Source organism: Globicephala melas, chromosome 18 (assembly GCF_963455315.2).
Source record: "Globicephala melas chromosome 18, mGloMel1.2, whole genome shotgun sequence".
Classification (NCBI taxonomy): Eukaryota; Metazoa; Chordata; class Mammalia; order Artiodactyla; family Delphinidae; genus Globicephala; species Globicephala melas.
Genome location: NC_083331.1, coordinates 24,846,946 through 24,867,681, shown reverse-complemented (window position 1 = coordinate 24,867,681; position 20,736 = coordinate 24,846,946). Strand labels below are relative to the sequence as shown.

At 38.7% G+C, this 20,736-nt stretch overlaps 1 protein-coding gene across 7 annotated transcripts in view; it reads right to left on the bottom strand.

Annotated features, from left to right (window-relative positions):
* The window catches only part of MTRF1 (mitochondrial translation release factor 1), a 70,544-nt gene that overhangs the window by 1,083 nt on the left and 48,725 nt on the right, over positions 1 to 20,736 (bottom strand). For 5 of the 7 annotated variants that reach the window (XM_060287732.1, XM_060287736.1, XM_060287737.1 and 2 more), the window contains 4 exons: positions 13,791 to 13,908; positions 8,227 to 8,363; positions 5,115 to 5,213; positions 252 to 619 (listed from right to left, as the gene is read on the bottom strand). In XM_060287732.1, coding sequence (XP_060143715.1) covers positions 506 to 619; positions 5,115 to 5,213; positions 8,227 to 8,363; positions 13,791 to 13,908 — 468 coding nt within the window. In that variant the 3' untranslated portion in view covers positions 252 to 505. The other 2 variants (XR_009559704.2, XM_060287735.2) reach the window with 2 other exon arrangements.

Genomic DNA, 20,736 nt, shown 5'->3' with positions numbered 1-20,736 from the left:
TGCGTACCGCAAAAAAAAAAAAAAAAAAAAATCAAAAATAAAAGTAGCAGTTTAAGTCCTAACTTTAACATGATTAATAGTACTTTGTCTTTAAATCGGAGTTTACAAACAAGTTTCTAAATTTATATCACTAAATTTTACCACGGGCAAAGTCCTGAAGTAACAGATGTGAAATGTGTCTAAATTAATTTATAGATGGTTAAAAGAAAAGGCATATAAAGAGAACAAGTGATCTGTCCTACATCACACAGTCAATTCTCAATACTTTATTTCTCTTTTCAACAATGCATGCTTTGTTTCTACTTGAAGAGCTGGATTGTACTTTACAGGAAACCTAAAATAAACTTAGGTCAAGAAATGTGACTAGATTCATTAAAAAATATTTTTGTGAGTACCATGTATTTTTAGCTGCTCTTTATCAACTTTCATAAAGATTTCCCTACCTCGGTCTGCTTCTTGACATAGGTCCATTTCATTTATATAATAATAAATTATAAATCAGTATTTATTTTGCTGATTTAAGATTTTCATCCAAAAATTCATTAATGGTTTCTTCATCCGCTGATTGAAGCAATCTCTGAATTAGCTGATCCAGGCACTTCTCCCCACATAAAAATTCCTGGTGAAAGAGAGTTACTATGAAAACCTGATTACTAGAAATAAAGGAGAAACAAAACAAAGAATTAAGCATATATTTATTTCATTTCTTTAAAGTTATTATTTAATAGCAACAAAAGATTGCTAATCTACAATATAATGAACACAGTTGCTAACTTGGGAGGATCCCTAGTTAATTTTGCCTTTTTATGTAAAGCGTGAATCCAAAAGAGTAAATGGAATTAAACTCTTACTTAAATTGTTTAAATTAGCATTTTTAAATTAGCCAACCATCCAAATTCAAATTATTTAATCCGTAAGTGGTTTATAATAGTTCTGTTTTTTCTTAAATTAGAAATACAGCGGTTTTAATATCTACAAGTCCTGTGTAATTGAAAAATATTTATACTGAAATATTTCGGGGACAAGTGTCTTGAGGTTTGCAACTTGCTTTCCAATGTTTCAGTAGCAACACAGGTGTATCTATAGAGAGAAAAGGGAAGTGGAGGAGAAAGAGAAGGCAAACATAACAAAATGTTCACAACTGTTGCATCTAGGTATAGGGTATATATATATATGGACTAGTCTTTAAACATGCGTGCTTAACATTTCAAAATAAAAAATTGAGGAAAAAACCTCTCTCATGTTAACCTCCAAATAATTCCATTGGGTGGAAACTGTTTCAGTTAAGACTTCCCTGCAGTCTTCCCTGAGGCTTCTCTCTGAGAAACGAGTAAAATAATGACTTCAAGTACCTTTCTTGTGTTATAAAGGTTCTGTGTAATAGAGTTGTTGGGATTAGTGAATTAGCACGGCCTCCTATTTTGGAAATGCTAAAAATCCAGACATTGGCTTAACAGAAATATTTTAATGTTGGCATCTGGAACATAGAACATTTGAAGTTTAGATGTAGGCATGAACTAATCTTATATTTAGTCTTTCTTGAATGGTCTTGAAGTTAAATTTCAGGTTAAGTGTACACATTTCTCTTTCAAATTAAACTGTAGGGGAAAAGATATGCCTTACTATCTTTGTATTCCACAAAACACCAGCATATAGTAAGATGTCGATTAAACTTTAAAATTAAACAGAAAGCAAGAGCACTATGATGAAATTTTAAAATTAAGATTTATACCACTTTGAACATAATATGAAAATTGCTTTTAAAATTAGTGTGCCTGTAAGCTCAAATTATTATGATATTGCCAATGTGACTTCACCATCTGGAAGTTATGTTAAAAGGATTATTACTCTTATTGGTAATCACATCACATTTAGAGCTCAGTTGGATTAACCAGAGTGCTAGTGATACAAAGATCAAAGATGAAGGAGCTGGGGTTTCCCTGGTGGCGCAGTGGTTAAGAATCCACCTGCCAATGCAGGGGATACGGGTTCTATCCCTGGTCCAGGAAGATCCCACATGCCGCAGAGCAACTAAGCCCGTGCACCACAACTACTGAGCCAGCGCTCTAGAGCCCACGAGCCACAACTACTGAGCCTGCATGCTACAACTACTGAAGCCCGCGTGTCTAGGGCCTGTGCTCTGCAACAAAAGAAGCCACTCCAAAGAGAAGCCCATGCACAGCAATGAAGAGTAGCCCCCGCTTGCCACAGCTAGAGAAAGCCCACGCACAGCAATGAAGACCCAATGCAGCCAAAAATTTTAAAAAATATATGAAGGAGCTGTAGCTCCCAGCTTTCAGAAGCTCACAATCTACTGGGACACCTAGGTAATACATAAGCTTAATACAGTGCAAGAAATTAAAAAATAAAGGAAGAAAAATTTGAATTAGGTCTTAAAAAGAGAATAGTATTTCTCCAAACAGAGACAAACAGAGCATTTCAGTCAAAAGAATGAATATGAAGAAAGGTATGGCAACAAAATACATTGAAAGCCCAGGACAAGGGTAAATTTCCAGTGTAACTGGAATACAGGGCGGGAGATAGGCTGATGCTAAGGAATCTGCACAAGAACTTTGGGAAACAGAATAAAAATACAAAACAATATATTACATGGTAGTCTGTGCTTATTATCTACATAAACACAAATACAAGTAAAATTAGCTACAAGGGAATTCATAATAAGCATACTGAGTGACCTCAGAGAACCCAAGGGCAGGAATGTACAGGGCTGCTGCCACCACCCTGGGAATGAAGCTGGGCCTCAGAAATAAATGAACGTGGGGATTTATATCATCAGGATTCTTTGCATCCAGTTCTCCCATTTTTGCTCCTTTCAATATATCAGCTTCATTCTTCTCTCACTGAAGACTGCTTTCTCCCCATGGCTGGAAATGTGGCTTCTAACCTCTTGTAAGCTTTACATATTTCAGCTTCATCCACCAAGAGAATGAGCATCTTTGTCTCTAGTTTAAAAATCCTGGGGAGAAACTCATTGACTGGGGCTTGTTTGGATTTCCCCCCCCACAACAAATCAATTACAGTCTTGGGTCAAAATCATGATCATGTAGGAACATAGCTCTGTCAGGAACTATGTGGACGCAGTAGGGAGAAGGCCAGGTATTACGTTATTAATATGTAATACGTCATTAACGTATTACTGTCAGTGATCCCGACGACATGGGATTTAGTTAGGTGAATGTTCAAACCAAACTGACAGAGTAGGGAGAAGGCCAGGTTCTAGAATAAGGGAGGAGAGCTGAGCAGAGTCCCACAGGCACCCACTTTCTTTCCTCTCCACTCCTTCCATTCTGTCCTGTGGTGGCTGCCCTGGAGTTAAGGCCTTCAACACTTTTCCTGCCTCATCTGCAACTCTTCAGTTCCTAAATTATTCAGTCTGACTAGTCTCTTTCCTGTCCTGCATACAGATTTTAACGTTTCACTGCAACATTTTTTTATACCATTTTCAAACTTTTTCCCTTCACTAATATGGAGCACTTTCTTTCTTTCCAATAAGTTGATCAGTGATTTGTACAGCATACCGATATGACTGTCCTTACTCTTTCTGAGTCTGGCATGCTAGTTTAGTTAGTAATAACGTGTTAGTATTTAGGCCAACGTCAGATATTTTATAACTATAAAAGCCAGTTAATCTGCCTCTGTTTCATGACTGAATACTATGCTGAGCACCTATGTGCTCTTCTGAAAAGTATTACTGGTCATGAGAATGTGGCTGTCTCATGGAAAACCATCACCACTACGAGAAAAACAACTGAAAGACTATGGTGTAATTAGAACAGTATGGCCAAACATGTTTGGTTATTACTGTGTGTTTCCTGAGGAAAGGGAAGCTACTAAATATTTTCTTTTTCAACAAGGCTATGATGTTCTTAGGCAAGACAGCTTTAAATTGCTGCAAAGACAGAGGAAGTGGCATAAGATACACAGAAATTTCTAAGTATGTTAAAAACACTGACATTTCCTCTGTAAAACTAGGACTTTACTTTTGTGTACAGAATGAGACAGAATCAAGTGAAAGAAGCCCGAGGTATCACACAGCACCAAGGACAAGGATCAAAACCTTCTACCTTCCGCCTTATCCACACAGTCTTTATGGGAACCAGTTCACTTTCCCCTTCAATGGAAGGAAAAATAATTTTTCTGTGCTTCATCATTAATGTATGACTGTCAGTGATCCCAACGACATGGGATTTAGTTAGGTGAATGTTCAAACCAAACTGACAGGGTCTTTTCCCCCACAATAGAATCATTGTAACACCTGAATAGAATGACACACATTGTGGTAGGCAGAATTCTAAGATGGCCCCTGGTGTACACACCTGGCAAAATTCCCTCCCTTAAGTGCAGGCAGAGCTGTGAATATGCTGGACTATCACTCCAGTGATTAGATGGCTAATTAGTTGACTCTGAGTTAATCAAAAGGAATAGTATCCAGGTAGGCCTGACCTAAACAGGTGAGCCCTTAAAAAGGCCATTCCTGTAAGAGATGCAATGGGACAGGGCACACGAAGGGGACTAGACAGCAAGCAACTGTGGTCAGTCTTTGGGAGCTGAGAGCAGCACCCAGCTGACGACCAGCAAGAAAATGGAGGCTTCACTCCTACAACTCAAGGAAATGGAATACTGCCGACAACCACCTGAGCTTGGAAGAGGACTCCAAGCTCTGGGAAAGCATGCAGCCTGGCCAGCCCCTTTCAGCTTTGGGAGACCCAGAGCAGAGAACTCAGCTCTGTCGTGCCTGGCTTTCTGACCTACAGTAACTGTGAGACAATAAATAGGCATTACTTTAAGCCACTAAATTTGCAGTAATTTGGTAGTCGGTAATAGAAAACTGATAGACATGTACTGAAAATACATTAAAACATTGTGATTACATAACAAAGAATTTGGAATTTAAAAGATAGCTGTTTCATACTGGCATAAAGACCATATTTCTTACTAGCAAACTAATAAAAATGTTCACAAATTTGGGGTACTAATATAATCTATCTCAATGCTTTTAAATTACGTGGTGATATTTCAGAGATTACTCTCTAGAATTCGACTATACTTTCTTTGAAAATCAAAGGCACATAAAGCATACTCATTCGTATTACCTTAATATTACGAACTTCATATGCTATCCTGTGGTCAGTGACTCTATCCTGGGTGAAATTATATGTCCGAATTCTCTCTGACTGGGCTCTTGTTCCCACCTGTGTCATAACAAAAAGCAATTCATATTTTAACTTTATAATTACTTTTATTACAACAGAAACAGTGCTTGTAAATGACTTTTCTATTTTAACAGTTTAAATCTTTTCTAAATCCATATACACAAAGTGACAAGGAATAAGAATGGGCAGAACTTATTAAGACTACAGGTCTGTAAAGCTCAGTTATAAGAATTAACATCTCTTTGGTACCTCAAACTCCAAATATTTAAAACCAAATTATCTTTCTACCTCAGTCAGTTCTTCCTGCTGGTTTCTATAAATGACCCTACAATGATGTTCCCTTTGATCTAAGTAGGAAACCTGACATCCTACACTTTAACAAACATTTCATGGTAGCTTACTATCTGCCAGGCTGTGATATAGACCGTGAAAGGAACTTCAGCTCATCCTGTTCTCTAACTGCCCAATTCCAGTGGTTTCAAGGGTCTTTTATTCTATCCTGCCCTTTCCATTTCTACTGTCTATCATTCAAGGGCTCATGACTTCCATTACACTCCTGTAAAAATCTCCTGATTAATCTTCCATTTCTCTGCTTACATTGTGGTGCCCTGCTTAGCTTTCCTAAAGCCCAGCTTTCTGATACATTTCCTTCTTTGGCTCCTTCCTGTCTACTAGGCAGACACAACTCAACTCAGTATTCAAGGTACTTCACAATATGGCCAACTTTCTCAACATTATTTCTGAAAATTATATGAACCTCTATAATGCCACTTATTATACCATATCATAATTATGTGCAAGTCTGTTAACTCTGCTTAAACCTCATCTCAAGGGGTGCCCTTCCTTAACACTCTCCTACCATCTCTGTCTTTCCTGGTCCCAATGTGAAATATGTTATCTTCCTCCTTCAAAACCCCATGCACTTGGAATCTTCTTCACCGCACACCAGTTTGCCTTTTCCTATGGTTATTTGTATTCTTAGTCTGCTCATCTGCCCTCCCTCCCCCCACATACAATGCACACAACACCCTCTCTCACTCACTTTCAGTTTTTATTTTATTTTTTATTATTTTTTTACCTTTTTTTGAATTTTATTTATTTTTATACAGCAGGTTCTTATTAGTTATCTATTTCACTTTTTATTTTAAAATTTATTTTATTATTTATTTTCATCGAAGCATAGTTGCTACAATATTATATAAGTTACAGGTATCTCACTTTCACTTTTTAAGATAAAAGAAAAAGATTGCTATAACTTACTTTCTAAAGCAAACAATATGAAACTGAAGTCCTAAGTATGGCTGATCACCAGGGGAATGTTTTTAAATGAAAGATTCCAAAACCTAACCTAAGATATACTGAATCATGGATTATGTATTTTTAAAACAGTCCCCAGGCCATCCATTCTGCAACCAGCCAGGTTTGGAAACTACTATCCCAAGGCACCACAGTTATGCCTAGGATCCCACCCAGATCAATTATATCAGAATCTCTGGGGATGGGGCCTAGACATCTACAAAGCTCTCTAGGTGGTAAGTGGAACGAGGGTTGAGAACCTGGCATAATGCCTTCCATATAAAAGCTACTGTATATATTAGCTGAAGAAAAACTCCTAAGTGTCAGAAATATCTACTAAAAAATTTCACACAGATGGACAAGTTAATTGAGAGACACGGAGGTCATTTCTGCCCTTTCAAACCAGACCACTAAAGACGACACACATGCCCACAATCTACATAAGGCCGATCTTGAATACTTACTTTGAAAATTACTGTGTGAAACATCTGATGCCAAAATGTCAAACGGCAAGTAAAACCCGATGTCTTTTATTAAATCAAATGTGGCAGAGCTGACAGTGTGTATGTTATCACTTAGCTGCCAAGAAGTAATGCTTTGTAAATGAGCATTCCTGTCTGCAAACGTGTATACTGATGCTGTGCCACAGGCTGCGATTACCACAGATAGAGGCTTAATACATTATTTATCCTGTCACTTTTACTACTTGCAAGTTAGAATGTGGGTAAGGGAAACAAGAAGGGCAAAAGTGTGAAGGACTAGGACATCTAGGTGAAAAGAATAATTAATGTTTAGTTTTATACAATTAATTTTCCTAACAGGCCGCAAAAATCTTCCAAATTTACCGTAGTATAACTACCTGCAAATAACACAAAAGCACAGTTATTTCTGGGTTCCACTGTCTCTTCCAATTTCTCTCAAAGAAAAAGTTTACCTTTTTAGAGTTTAAAATCATACAACCCTTTGTTTACTTAAGACAATGACATTTATTCATTTTGCTTAAAACTTATCTATTTATATATTTGTATAAATAATAATACAAATGTATATAGTACAAAATTCAAAAAGTACAAAAGGGTATATAGCAAAAAATTAATCTCTCTTCTACTCCTGGTTCCCAGACTGTATCAGAAGCAGCAGTATTACCAGTTTTTTGCAGTGCCATATATTTTTGATCCCACATAAAGTTATACAATAACAGGGACTTCCCTGGTGGCGCAGTGGATAAGACTCCACGCTCCCAATGCAGGAGGCCTGGGTTTGATCCCTGGTCAGGGAACTAGATCCCACATGCATGCCACAACTAAGGAGCCTGCCTGCCGCAACTAAGGAGCCTGCCTGCCGCAACTAAGACCTGGTGCAACCAAAAAAATAATTTTTTTTTAATGTAGGAAAAAAAATAGTTATACAATAATAAAAGCATAGGTTTTTAAATTAAAAATCTGAAAAATCTCTTAATTTCCAGAGAATTGTCTTTTACACTAATTTCTTTTAAAGACAATTATGATCTAAAACTGGAGGGAAACAACTGGGAAACAATTTTTAGTTTACACATATCTCCTCTACTTATTTCCAAACTGGCATGTCCAACTTTAGCCATAACCAGTCAGTCTTAAATTATTACTATTTACAAATGAGCATGTTTTCCTGTGCTCTAAGATATTTCCATTCTATTAAGAATATTTACTCCATTTTCTGCATAAAATGATGGCTTTCTGTACAGAGGCATTAAGTTATTTCACTCAATAAATCTTACCTGCAGTTTTCTCACACTCTGTTGTTGACACTTGTCTTTCTCAATAATCTGCTGGTAGAGTCTAGCTCTCAACACACGCAAAGCTATTTCTTTATTTTTTATCTGTGATCGTTCTTGTTGGCATTCTACTACAAGTCCTGAAAAATAACAGGGATCAGAGATAAACTGGAGCCTCCACAAATCAAATTAGAATAGAGATGACGTGTCGATTATATCACAATAAAACTGATAAAAAAGATAGAACTGAGGAACATGTTAAAGGGGGAAAGGTTAATCAGGAAAAGGATGAAAAACATTTTAGATTTAGCACACTCCAGAAACTATTCCTGGGTCATGATGGTAATTGCTTAGATAGCTCTTTAGATTCTGATGTCTAAATGAGGTATTTCAGATGAGAAGGGTATATTGTACAGTACAGGGAAATACAGCCATTATTTTGTAATAACTTTAAAGGGAATATAATCTGTAAAGGTATTGAATCACTATGTTGTACACCTGAAACTAATACAATATTGTAAAAATCGACTATACTTCAAGTAAAAAAATAACAGAGGGCTTCCCTGGTGGCGCAGTGGTTGAGAGTCCGCCTGCCGATGCAGGGGACGCAGGTTCGTGCCCCGGTCCGGGAAGATCCCACATGCCGCGGAGCGGCTGGGCCCGTGAGCCATGGCCGCTGGGCCTGCACGTCTGGAGCCTGTGCTCCGCAACGGGAGAGGCCACAACAGTGAGAGGCCCACGTACTGCAAAAAAAAAAAAAAAAAAAAAAAACCAAAAAAAAAAAATAATAATAACAGAAAACAGGAAAAAGAAAAAAAGACTTTATATATAGAAACCAATAAAAAGAAACTACCCAAACTCTTTCAAAGGAAGAGTTTATAGTGAACGTTTCTTAGTTGTCTTGGTTCTAAATCTAGCTAATCAACATATCTAACTGCACATGTTTTGGTTAGTCGACTTCTGGATTTGGGTGGGTTTGACTCACTGTGTAGCCCAGTTACCAGCCCAAATCTAGCCCCGAAATGGTGACTCTTGAGACTTCAGGCTGTGTTCTTAATTTTGCAGCTACCACTCTGAAGGTCTATATCCAATCCTGCTCCCAGGTACACTAGAGGTGAAAGGTACTTTCCTGTCTGCATCACAAAAACCAAAAGCACTCTTAGCTTAGGCCAGTTGCACCGATAAGGCAGTAACTATTTTGCTGGAGATTTTTAAAAGTTCTATAAAATTCTACTCTTCAAACTATGTTTTCTCCCTGTCTAAATAAGCTACAATCACACCTGCTAATGACTTTAAGCAGGCTTCGCCCTTATTGGTTCAATGTTATTTCTTGACTGCTCTATTGCAGCCATGCATTTGGGCTGGGGCACCAGCTTGCTCACGTCCTCCAAGCACTTGCCTGGAGCTCTCTTAAATCAGGAATCCTTTTTTTCAGCACCCAAAGGAATATGAAAGTTTCCATTTCAAGATAACCAGACAGTCATGAGATCTGTTCCAAATTCCTCTTATTAGCTGACCCATACTGACTTTGTCTATATACCTGCACTGTTCTCATCCAGTGGCTCAAGCCAGATCTTTTCTTACTCACCAGCTCAGTAATTCCTGAGGGAACCACTTCATTATCTATTTTAATACATTTTCTGTAGAGGAGTATTTAATCGTTAAATACTCCCTCAGGAATAGAGGACTGAGGGGAGGGGTAGAATATGTTGAAACAAGGTGCTGGAGTTGTTAAAAAAAAATTATAAAAGGGCTTTGAAAAAAAGGTTTGTGGGTAAGACTTAAGTCCTCTTTAGGTCCAAGAACCACATCTAAGTAGGTAAAAAATTGGCCCAAGGTAGTCTGGCAATATAAGCATCAGTCACTTTTGCAAAGTTAGTAATTTATGGCTGACCAGGGTGTAATGTTTTTTTTTTTCTTTTTGAATAAGACACCATCTATGCTCTCAAGGTGCCTTTATTTTATTTTACTTTTTAAATTCACTTATTTATTTATTTTTATTTTTGGCTGCATTGGGTCTTAGTCGCGGCACGCGGGCTCTCTAGTTGAGGCACGTGGGAGCTCTATTTGTGGTGCGTGGGCTTAGTTGCCCCCACAGCCTGTGGGATCTTAGTTCCCCAACCAGGGATCGAACCCGAGCCCCTTGCATTGGAAGGCGGATTCTTAACCACTTGACCACCAGGGATGTCCCCAGGGTGGTTTTATAATCCTCTAATGTTTTAAAGTATTTTAGTTCATTTTTTTCAGAAATTTGGTCACCTTTTACTTTGTTTTTAATTTTTAATTCATCTTAAGCTAATTATTACTGTTTATAATACAGAATACAGGATTTAGGTAAAACACACTAAGTATTCAACAACTTGTGGATTTCTTAAGTAAATTATGGTAAGCTACAAACATTATAACTTCACTTTTGGTGAGAAAGGATATATTTATATATGCATAGAAAAGAATCTGAAAGGATATACACCAAAGATACATACCAACAATGGTTGTTGGGGATTGCTTTAGATGTTTTCTGTTATTTTGCTCATGTATATAATTCTAGGTTTTTACAGTTTCTTATAGAAGGAAAGTCAATAAAGAACTTTAGGGGCTTCCCTGGTGGTGCAGTGGTTGAGAATCCGCCTGCCAATGCAGGGGACATGGGTTCAAGTCCTGGTCCGGGAAGATCCCACATGCCATGGAGCAACTAAGCCCGTGCGCCACAACTACTGAGCCTGCTCTCTAGAGCCTGTGAGACACAACTACTGAAGCCCGCATGCCTAGAGCCCATGCTCTGCAACAAGAGAAGCCACCGTAATGAGAAGCCCACGCACCACAAAAAAGAGTAGCCCCAACTCGACACAACTAAAGAAAGCCAGTGCGCAGCAACGAAAACCCAACACAGCCAAAAATAAATAAATAAATAAATCTATAAAAAAAAAAACAACAACTTTAGAACACACCGTCTCACCGTCCACAAAAATAAACTCAAAATGGCTTAAAGACTTAAATGTAAGACATGACAGCATAAAACTCCTAGAAGAGATCATAGGCAAAACATTCTGACATAAATCCTACCAATGTTTTCTTAGGTCAGTCTCCCAAGGCAATAGAAATAAAAGCAAAAATAAACAAATGGGATCTAATCAAACTTACAAGCGTCTATACAGCAAAGAAAACCATAAACAAGACAAAAAGACAACCCTCAGAATGGGAGAAAATATTTGTAAATGATGAGACGGATAAGGGCTTAATTTCCAAAATATACAAACAGTTCATGCAACTCAGTAACAAAAAAACAAACAACCCAGTCGAAAAATGGGCAGAAGATCTAAACAGACATTTCTCTAAAGAAGACATACAGATGGCCAATAGGCAAATGAAAAGATGCCCATCATTGCTAACTATTAGAGAAATGAAACTCAAAACTACAAAAACGACCTCACACTGGTCAGAATGGCCATCATTAAAAAGTGTCTACAAATAATAAATGTCAGAGAATGTGTGGAAAAAAGGGAATCCTCCTACATTGTTGGTGGGAATGTAAGTTGGTATAGCCATTATGGAAAACAGTATGGAGGTTCCTCAGAAAAGTAAAAATAGAGTTGTTATATGACCCAGCAATCCCATTCCTGGGCATATACCCAGACAAAACTATAATTCGAAAAGATCCATGCAACCCTATGTTTATTTGCACTATTTACAATAGCCAAGACATGGAAACAACCTAAATGTCCATCAACAGATAAATGGATAAAGAAGATGTGGTGCATGTATACAATGGAATATTACTCAGCCATAAAAAGAGTGAATAATGCCATTTGCAGCAACGTGGATGGACCCAGAAATTATCATACTAAGTGAAGTCAGAAACAGAAAGACAAATACCATATGATATCACTTATATGGGGAATCTAAAATACGACACAGGGCTTCCCTGGTGGCGCAGTGGTTAAGAATCCACCTGCCAATGCAGGGGACACGGGTTGAAGTCCTGATCCGGGAAGATCCCACATGCCACGGAGCAACTAAGCCCGTGAACCACAACTACTGAGCCTGTGCTCTAGAGCCTGCGCGCCACAACTACTGAAGCCCGCATGCCTAGAGCCCGTGCCCGCAACAACAGAAGCCACCGCAATGAGAAGCCCACGCACTGCAATGAAGAGTAGCCCCCGCTTGCCGCAACTAGAGAAAGCCCACACACAGCAACCAAGACCCAACGCAGCCAAAAATAAATAAATAAGATAAATAGATTTATACATAAAAAAAGAAAGCCGAGGTGATTTACAAAAAAAAAAAAAAAGACACAAATGAACATACCTACAAAACAGAAACAGACTGACAGACATAGAGAACAGACCTGTGGTTGCCAAGTGGGTGGTGGCGTGGGAGGAGGGAAGGATGGCGAGTGTGGGATTAGCAGATGCAAACTAGTATATACAGGATGGGTAAACAACAAGGTCCTACTATACAGTACAGAGAACTATATTCAATATCTTGTGATAAGCCATAATGGAAAAGAATACGAAAAAAGAACGCATATATCTATAAATGAGTCACTTTGCTGTACAGCAGAAATTAACACATTGTAAATCAACTATACTTCAATAACATTTTTTTATAAATTGCACTGAAACAACAAGAACAGGAACGCAAACTCCATCTGAAATAAAATGAGATGATGAGTGTAGTCTCCAAACACAATATATAAAGACAAAGTGGATGGATTGCTGTACACCTAAAACATTGTTAATCAGCTATACTTCAATTTAAAATTATTTATTTAATTAATTAATTAAAGAAAAAAAAGAAAAAGAGGCTGGAAGAATGGCAAATGACTCAGCAGAGAGGAGGAAGGTGAAGTCGAACCCCCTGTCGAGGGAGATGCTGACCAGAACCAAGCCCATCTGCCTGCTGAGGGCCAGACAGGCTCTGGCATTGAGGCACTAACGAGGCACCCCAGAAATCAGGGTTGACAGTTTGGGGACTAGATAAAGAAAGTCTGTGTAACAACGAGATCTTCAAGTCCCCTCCCTCAATCTGCAGGAAGCAGGAGGTACAGTCTTTAGAGAATTAAATAAGGAAAGTTCCAGACTTGAGTCTAATAGGTGCAAAGGAAGGCAAGTGTGAGGCATACAACTGAATAAAAAAGGATTAAGTAAAAGTGTGCTTACTGAATGGTGAGACCTTGACCTTACTCTCAGGTGTCCTGGAGGAGGATCCTTCTTAGGAGAAAAACTACCCAAGAGAAAAGATCTACAAATGCTGACATTTGAAGAGCTCTAATAAAAAAGCTGATTAATCACCTGACTGCCCTTCAGTTGAAACTTATTAGTGGATAAGTGGCACCCATGCACTCAGCTTTTAGAACCTCACTTTTAAATAGACACAGCCAAGGAGGTTCCTTTTCCAAACAGAAGGGAATATGAACACCTTGGGGACCTCGGACCCATGACCCCAGTGTCACCTTTAAAGCGTTTGTGCAAGGAACCAGACACAACGTAAGACTCTTTCTAAATGCCAGATAGTTTTATAAGATGTGAAGAAAAGTTAAAAGTACAAAAGCAGAAGGACTAGCTTACCTGTGGGGACATGGACAAGTCTGACAGCACTATCAGTTGTATTAACATGCTGCCCTCCTGCTCCTTTGGCTCGAAATGTATCTATTCGTAAATCCTTGGGGTCCACTTTCACATCTACCTAGAACAAAAAGTACAGCATGAGTAAATTCCACACTCAACAAATACTTTAATACTAAATTGATCCCAAATCTTTCAAATAAACTGTACTATTTTGTGTTAAGTCATAGCCATTTGACTAAGAGGTGAAATAACTTAAACCTAAATTCCCTATTCCAACAGATGCTATTTTTTAAAAAAATATTTATTTATTTGGCTGCATCGGGTCTTGGTTGAGGCTTGCAGGCTCTCTAGTTGTGGCACGTGGGCTCCAGAGCGCGCAGGCTCAGTAGTTGCGGCACGTGGGCTTAGTTGTCCCACAGCATGTGGGATCTCAGCTCCCCGACCAGGGATTGAACCTGTGTCCCCTGCACTGGAAGGCAGATTTTGAACCACTGGACCACCAGGGAAGTCCCCAACGGATGCTATTTTTAACACTGACTTATGATGCTATGAGATCACTGAGTTATGTAATCTTTCAGAAGTTTCATCATCTATCATCCCACAAAGCTACATTAGATACAAAATATATTTAAAAAATATATATACATACATATAAAGTTGATCCTCATTATTCCCTGATTCTGTATTTGCAAATATACCTACTCGCTAGAATTTATTTGTTCCCGCAAGTCAATTATTGCAGCACTTTCACAGTCATTTGCAGACATATGCAGGGCAGCAAAAAATTCAAATTGCTCTACACATGCATGTTCTCAGCTGAGGTCCAACAAGGTGACTCTCTGCTTTCTTGTTTCAGCTCCTATAGAGATGACAGAGGATGAGGACAGGAGGGGCAGGGCAGGGCAGTGAAAGAAGCTCTGGCTCTGGGGCCAGGTGGACAGGGTTTGAATTTCAACTCTGGCACCTGTGAATGATGTGCCTCAAGACAAGTCACTTACCACTTCTGAACATCATTTTCTCTCTTGTAAAATAAAGAAAATAGAATCTACCAGGATAGGCTGTTTCTAGGATTTAGGATTATAATCTATGTGAGATATGTATATATACTTTCCCTAGAAAAAACTGTTCAGTATTCACTAAATCAGTATTCACTGTGACTTTGTAGAACATAACTACTGCGAATGAGAATCCACTGTGTGTGTATGTGTGTGCTTGTTAATGGACTGAACCGAGGCACCCCAAAAGATATGTTCTATTCTAACCACCGGAACCTTATTTGGGAAAAGGGTCTTTGCAGACACAATTGAGTTAAGATGAGATCATACTGGATTATTCAGATAGGCCCTAAATCCAATGACAAGTGTCGTTATGAAAGACACCTAGAGAAGAGAGAGGAGGAGACCATGTGAATTTGGAGCCAGAGATTGGAGTTGTACAGCTACGAGCCAAGGAACACATGGAGATACCAGAAGCTGGAAAAGACAAGGGAGGATTCTCCCCCAGAACCTCTGGAGGGAGCATGGCCCTGCCAATACCTTGATTTTGGACTTCTGACCTGTAGAACTGAGAATACATTTCTGTGGTTTTAAGTTACTAAGCTTGTGGTAATTTGTTATGACAGCCTTAGGAAATTTTCTGATATTTATACACACACACACAAATGCACAGAAATACATATCTATATATGAATACACAGATATATATACAAATATATACAAAATATGCTGTTTTTGAGGGGAGACCTAACATTTTCTTCTACATTTATCATTTATTTCAATAAATGACAGACAGCAAGTATGACCATTCTCTTTGAAAAGTACACTAATAACAGGGTTGAGGTTAGAATCTAATATATAACTTAGTTGGTTGTTCTTTTGTTTCCTCTAAAATGAGTACTATATGGTGAAGAAAAAGATTACACAGTGCAAAGATTATACAGGCTTTGTTAAAATATGCCAGTGTTGGCTAGCTTAAAATTTCAATAAACACTAAAGAGATGAAGAGTTATTTCCCATTTCTTGTGGTTACAGTATATTAAGTAGTTATACAGCAAACATGTCAATGTTATATGTCATGTTCTCCCAAATGTTATAGAAACTACCTAATAACTTCTGGGGAATTCTGAACATAGAAACAGTGACGTATTAATATACAAAGAATTTAAAATATCAATTAAGAGAATAAGGCCCTGTTTAGGAGAATGAAGCTTCACTAAATGAGTTTAATTTTCAAGAATATGAAGACAACAAGGGGATAGGTGAGAATGGGGTGGAAGGAATAAGGATGGAAGCAAGACAACTCTATGGTTTTGATTTCTGAACCACATAAATGCTGATAACACCAAAAATAAAAGAGAAAAGAGGAAAGAAAAATTAAATCTTAAAAATTAAATACAACCAGAAGCAAATGAATCGAAATATTTACCATAATAATAACATAACCACACAGAAAAACATTATTTCAGATGGTCTTTGAACATATTACTCTGACTGCTTTCTTGGTGGGTTACATTCTAAGGACAGAAATGTTAAACATTACTAAGTAGTTTACTGAAAAATTCTGAAACTATTTTATATATAGTATAATAAAGCAAAAAGTAAACATATTAAAAGTGATTAAGAAAGAAGATTTTAACTCCAAGTGGAAAGATATAAAACAAAATGCAAAAAGGTGCAGGAAAGATACTCCCTGTAAATTTGAATTGGAAGTAATAATAATAGGAACCTTTGATTTAAAATCATATGTATTTCCTAATGATATCCACTGAAGAGTCTTGATGTAATAAGCACACTTTAGTAATAATGAGCAGACCTAGTATCCATACGTTGATTTCTGGATACATTCCCCACTAAAAAGAACCAGGTCTGACTCCAAGTCTGAGGCAGGAGAGTACAAGGTAGCCTGGGATGTCTATTATAGCAGAAAGCAAGTATGCACTCAAAGACTGATTGGGTCATTTCAAAAGGGGCTACCCTAAAAAGGCTACTATGGGCCAAAATGGGACAATTTGAACATTAAAAACAATAGCGACTGCCCAGCCTCAGCAATCACACAAGAAAAAGTAATAAAAGGAATCCAATTGAAAAGGAAGAAGTAGAACTGTCACTGTTTGCAGATGACATGATAATATACATAGAAAATCCTAAAGACAGCACCAAAAAACTTCTAGGGCTCATCAATGAATCTGGTGAAGTTGTAGGATACAAAACTAATATACATAAATATGTTTCATTTCTATATACTAACAACAAACTATCAGAAAGAGAAATTAAGACAACAACCCCATTTACAATAGCATCAAAAAGAATAGAATACCTAGGAATAAACCTACCTAAGGAGGTAAAAGACCTGTAACTCAGAAAACAACAAGACACTGATGAAAGAACCTGAAGATGATACAGATGAAAAAACATACTGTGTTCATAGATTGGAAGAATTTTATGTTAAAATGACCATACTACCCAAGGCAACCTACAGACTCAATGAAATCCCTATCAAAATACCAATGGCATTTTTCACAGAACTAGAACAAATAATTTTAAAATTTGTGTGGAAACTCAAGAAACCCCAAATAGCTGAAACAATCTTGAGAAAGAACAGAGCTGGAGCTATCACACTCCCTAACCTCAGATTGCACCACAAAGCTACAGTAATCAAAACAGTATGGTACTGGCACAAAAACAGATACACAGATCAATGAAACAGAATAATGAGCCCAGAAGTAAACCCAAACACTTATGGTCAATTAATGTGCAACAAAGGAGGCAAGAATATACAATGGGGAAAAGACACCCTATTCAATAAGTGGTCCTGGGAAAACTGGACAGCTACATGTAAAGGAGTGAAATTAGAACATTTTCTCATTCCATATACAAAAATAAACTCAAAATGAATTTAAGATCTAAATGTAAGACCATAAAACTCCTAGAAGAAAATATAGGCAGAACACTCTTTGACATAAATTGTAGCAGTATTTTTTGGATATGTCTCCTAAAAGAAACAAAAACAAAAATAAACAAATGGGACCTAATCAAACTTAAATGCTTTTCCACAGCATAGGAAAAAATAGGTAAACAAAAAGACAACCTACTGAATGGGAGAAAATACTTGCTAATGATATGATGATAAGGGGTTAATATATAAAATATATAAACAGCTCATGTAACTCAACATTAAAAAAAACCAAACAACCCAGTCAAAAAATAGGCAGAAGACGTGAACAGACATTTTTCCAAAGAAGACATTCAGATGGCCAACAAGCACAGGGCAAGAAACTCAACATCACTAATCATCAGAGAAATTCATATCAAAACCACAGTGAGATATCACCTCACACCTGTCAGAATGGGTATCATCAGAAAGACCACAAACAACAAGTATCAGCGGGGATGTGAAGAAATAGGAACCCTTATACACTTTAGGAATGTAAATTGGTGCAGCCACTGTGGAAAACAGTATGGAGGCTCCTCAAAAAACTAAAAACAGAACTACCATACAATCCAGCAATTCCATTCCTGGGGTGTATATCCAAAAAAACACGAAAACATTAATTCGAAAAGATATATGCACCACGGTGTTCACAGCAGCATTATTTACAATTGCCAAGGTATGGAAGCAACCTAAGTGTCCATCAACAGATGAATGGATAAAGAAGATGTTATATATATATGCAATGGCATATTACTCAGCCATAAAAAATAATGAAATTTTGCCATTTGCAATAACATGGATGTATGTGGAGGGTACTGTGCTTAGTGAAATTAGTCAGACAAAGACAAATACTGTATGATATCACTTATATGTGGAATCTAAAAAATAAAACAAACTAGTGAATATAGCAAAAAAGAAATAGACTCATAGATACACAGAACAAACCAGTGGTTACCAGTGGGGAGAGGGAAGGGGAGAGGGGAAGAACAGAGGTAGGGGAGTAACATATACAGTAAATGTACGTTTATAAAATAAATGAGCCACAAGGATATATTGTACAGCACAAAGGAACATAGCCAATATCTTATAAAAACTATAAAACTTAAAAAAATTGTGAATCACTATGTTGTACACCTGAAACTAATAGAATATTGTAAATCAACTATACCTCAATTTAATAAGAAAGAAAAACAATAGTGATTATAACTCATTGAATTTAAAAAATCCATAGGTCTATAATGAGGTCAATATATGAAATTCAATATATGAGTTTATAATGAGGTAAAATAAAAGAGAAAGAGAGGAGGAGCTTCAAGATGGCAGAAGAGTAAGACACAGAGATCACCTTCCTCTCGACAAATACATCAGAAATACATCTACATGTGGAACAGCTCCTACAGAACACCTACTGATGCTGGCAGATGACCTCAGACCTCCCAAAAGGCAAGAAACTTCCCATGTACCTGGGTAGCGTAAAAGAAAAAAGAAAAAACAGACAAAGAATAGGGACGGGACCTGCACCAGTGGGAGGGAGCTCTGAAGGAGGAAAGGTTTCCACACACTAGGAAGCCCCTTCGCGGGCAGAGACTGTGGGTGGCAGAGGGGGGAAGCTTCAGAGCCAAAGAGGAGAGCACAGCAACAGGGGTGCAGAGGGCAAAGTGGAGAGATTCCCACACAGAGGATCGGTGCCGACAGGCACTCACCAGCCCAAGAGGCTTGTCTGCTCACCCGCCAGGACGGGTGGGGGCTGGGAGCTAAGGCTCGGGCTTCAGAGGTCGGATCCCCCAGAGAGGACTGAGGTTGGCTGCGTGAACAGAGCCTGAAGGGGGCTAGTGCGCAACAGCTAGCCGGGAAGGAGTCCGGGAAAAAGTCTGGAGCTGCCAAAGAGGCAAGAGACTTTCTTGCTCCCTTGTTTCCTGGTGCGCGAGAAGAGGGGATTAAGAGCGCCGCTTAAAGGAGCTCCAGAGACGGGTGCGAGCCGCGGCTATCAGTGCGGACCCCAGAGACGGGCATGAGACGCTAAGGCTGCTGCTACCGCCACGAAGAAGCCTGTGTGCAAGCACAGGTCACTGTCCACATCTCCCCTCCCGGGAGCCTGTGCAGCCCGCCACTGCCAGGGTCCCGTGATCCAGGGACACCTTCCCCAGGAGAACACACGGCGCGCCTCAGGGTGGTGCAACGTCATGCTGGCCTCTGCCGCCTCAGGCTCGCCCCACATCCGAACCCCTCCCTCCCCCACCCCGCCCCTTGCCTGAGTGAGCCAGAGACCCCGAATCAGCTGCTCCTTTAACCCCATCCTGTCTGGGCGGGGAACAGACGCCCTCAGGCGACCTACAGGGAGAGGCGGGTCCAAATCCAAAGCTGAATCCCGGGAGCTGTGCGAACAAAGAAGAGAAAGGGAAATCTCTCCCAGCAGCCTCAGGAGCAGCGGATTAAATCTCCACAATCAACTTCATGTACCCTGCATCTGTGGAATACCTGAATAGACAACGAATCATACCAAATTGAGGAGGTGGACTTTGGGAGCAACGATATATATATATTTTTTCCCCTTTTTCTCTTTTTGTAAATGTGTATGTGTATGCTTCTGTGTGTGATTTTGTCTGTATAGCTTTGCTTTTACCGTTTGTCCTAGGGTTCTGTCTGTCGGTTTTTTTTATTACTTAAAAAATATTTTTTCTTAAAAATTATTTTTATTTTAATAACTTTATTTTACTTTATTTTATCTTCTTTCTTTCTTTTTTTTCTGAGCTGTGTGGAGGACAGACTCTTGGTGCCCCAGCCAGGCATCAGGGCTGTGCCACTGAGGTGGGAGAGCCAAGTTCAGGACACTGGTGCACAAGAGACCTCCCAGCTCCACATAATATCGAATGGCAAACTTCTCCCAGAGATCTCCATCTCAACGCCAAGACCCAGCTCCATTCAACGACCAGCAAGTTACACTGCAAGACACCCTATGACAAACAACTAGCAAGACAGGAACACAACCCCATCCATTAGCACACATGCTGCCTAA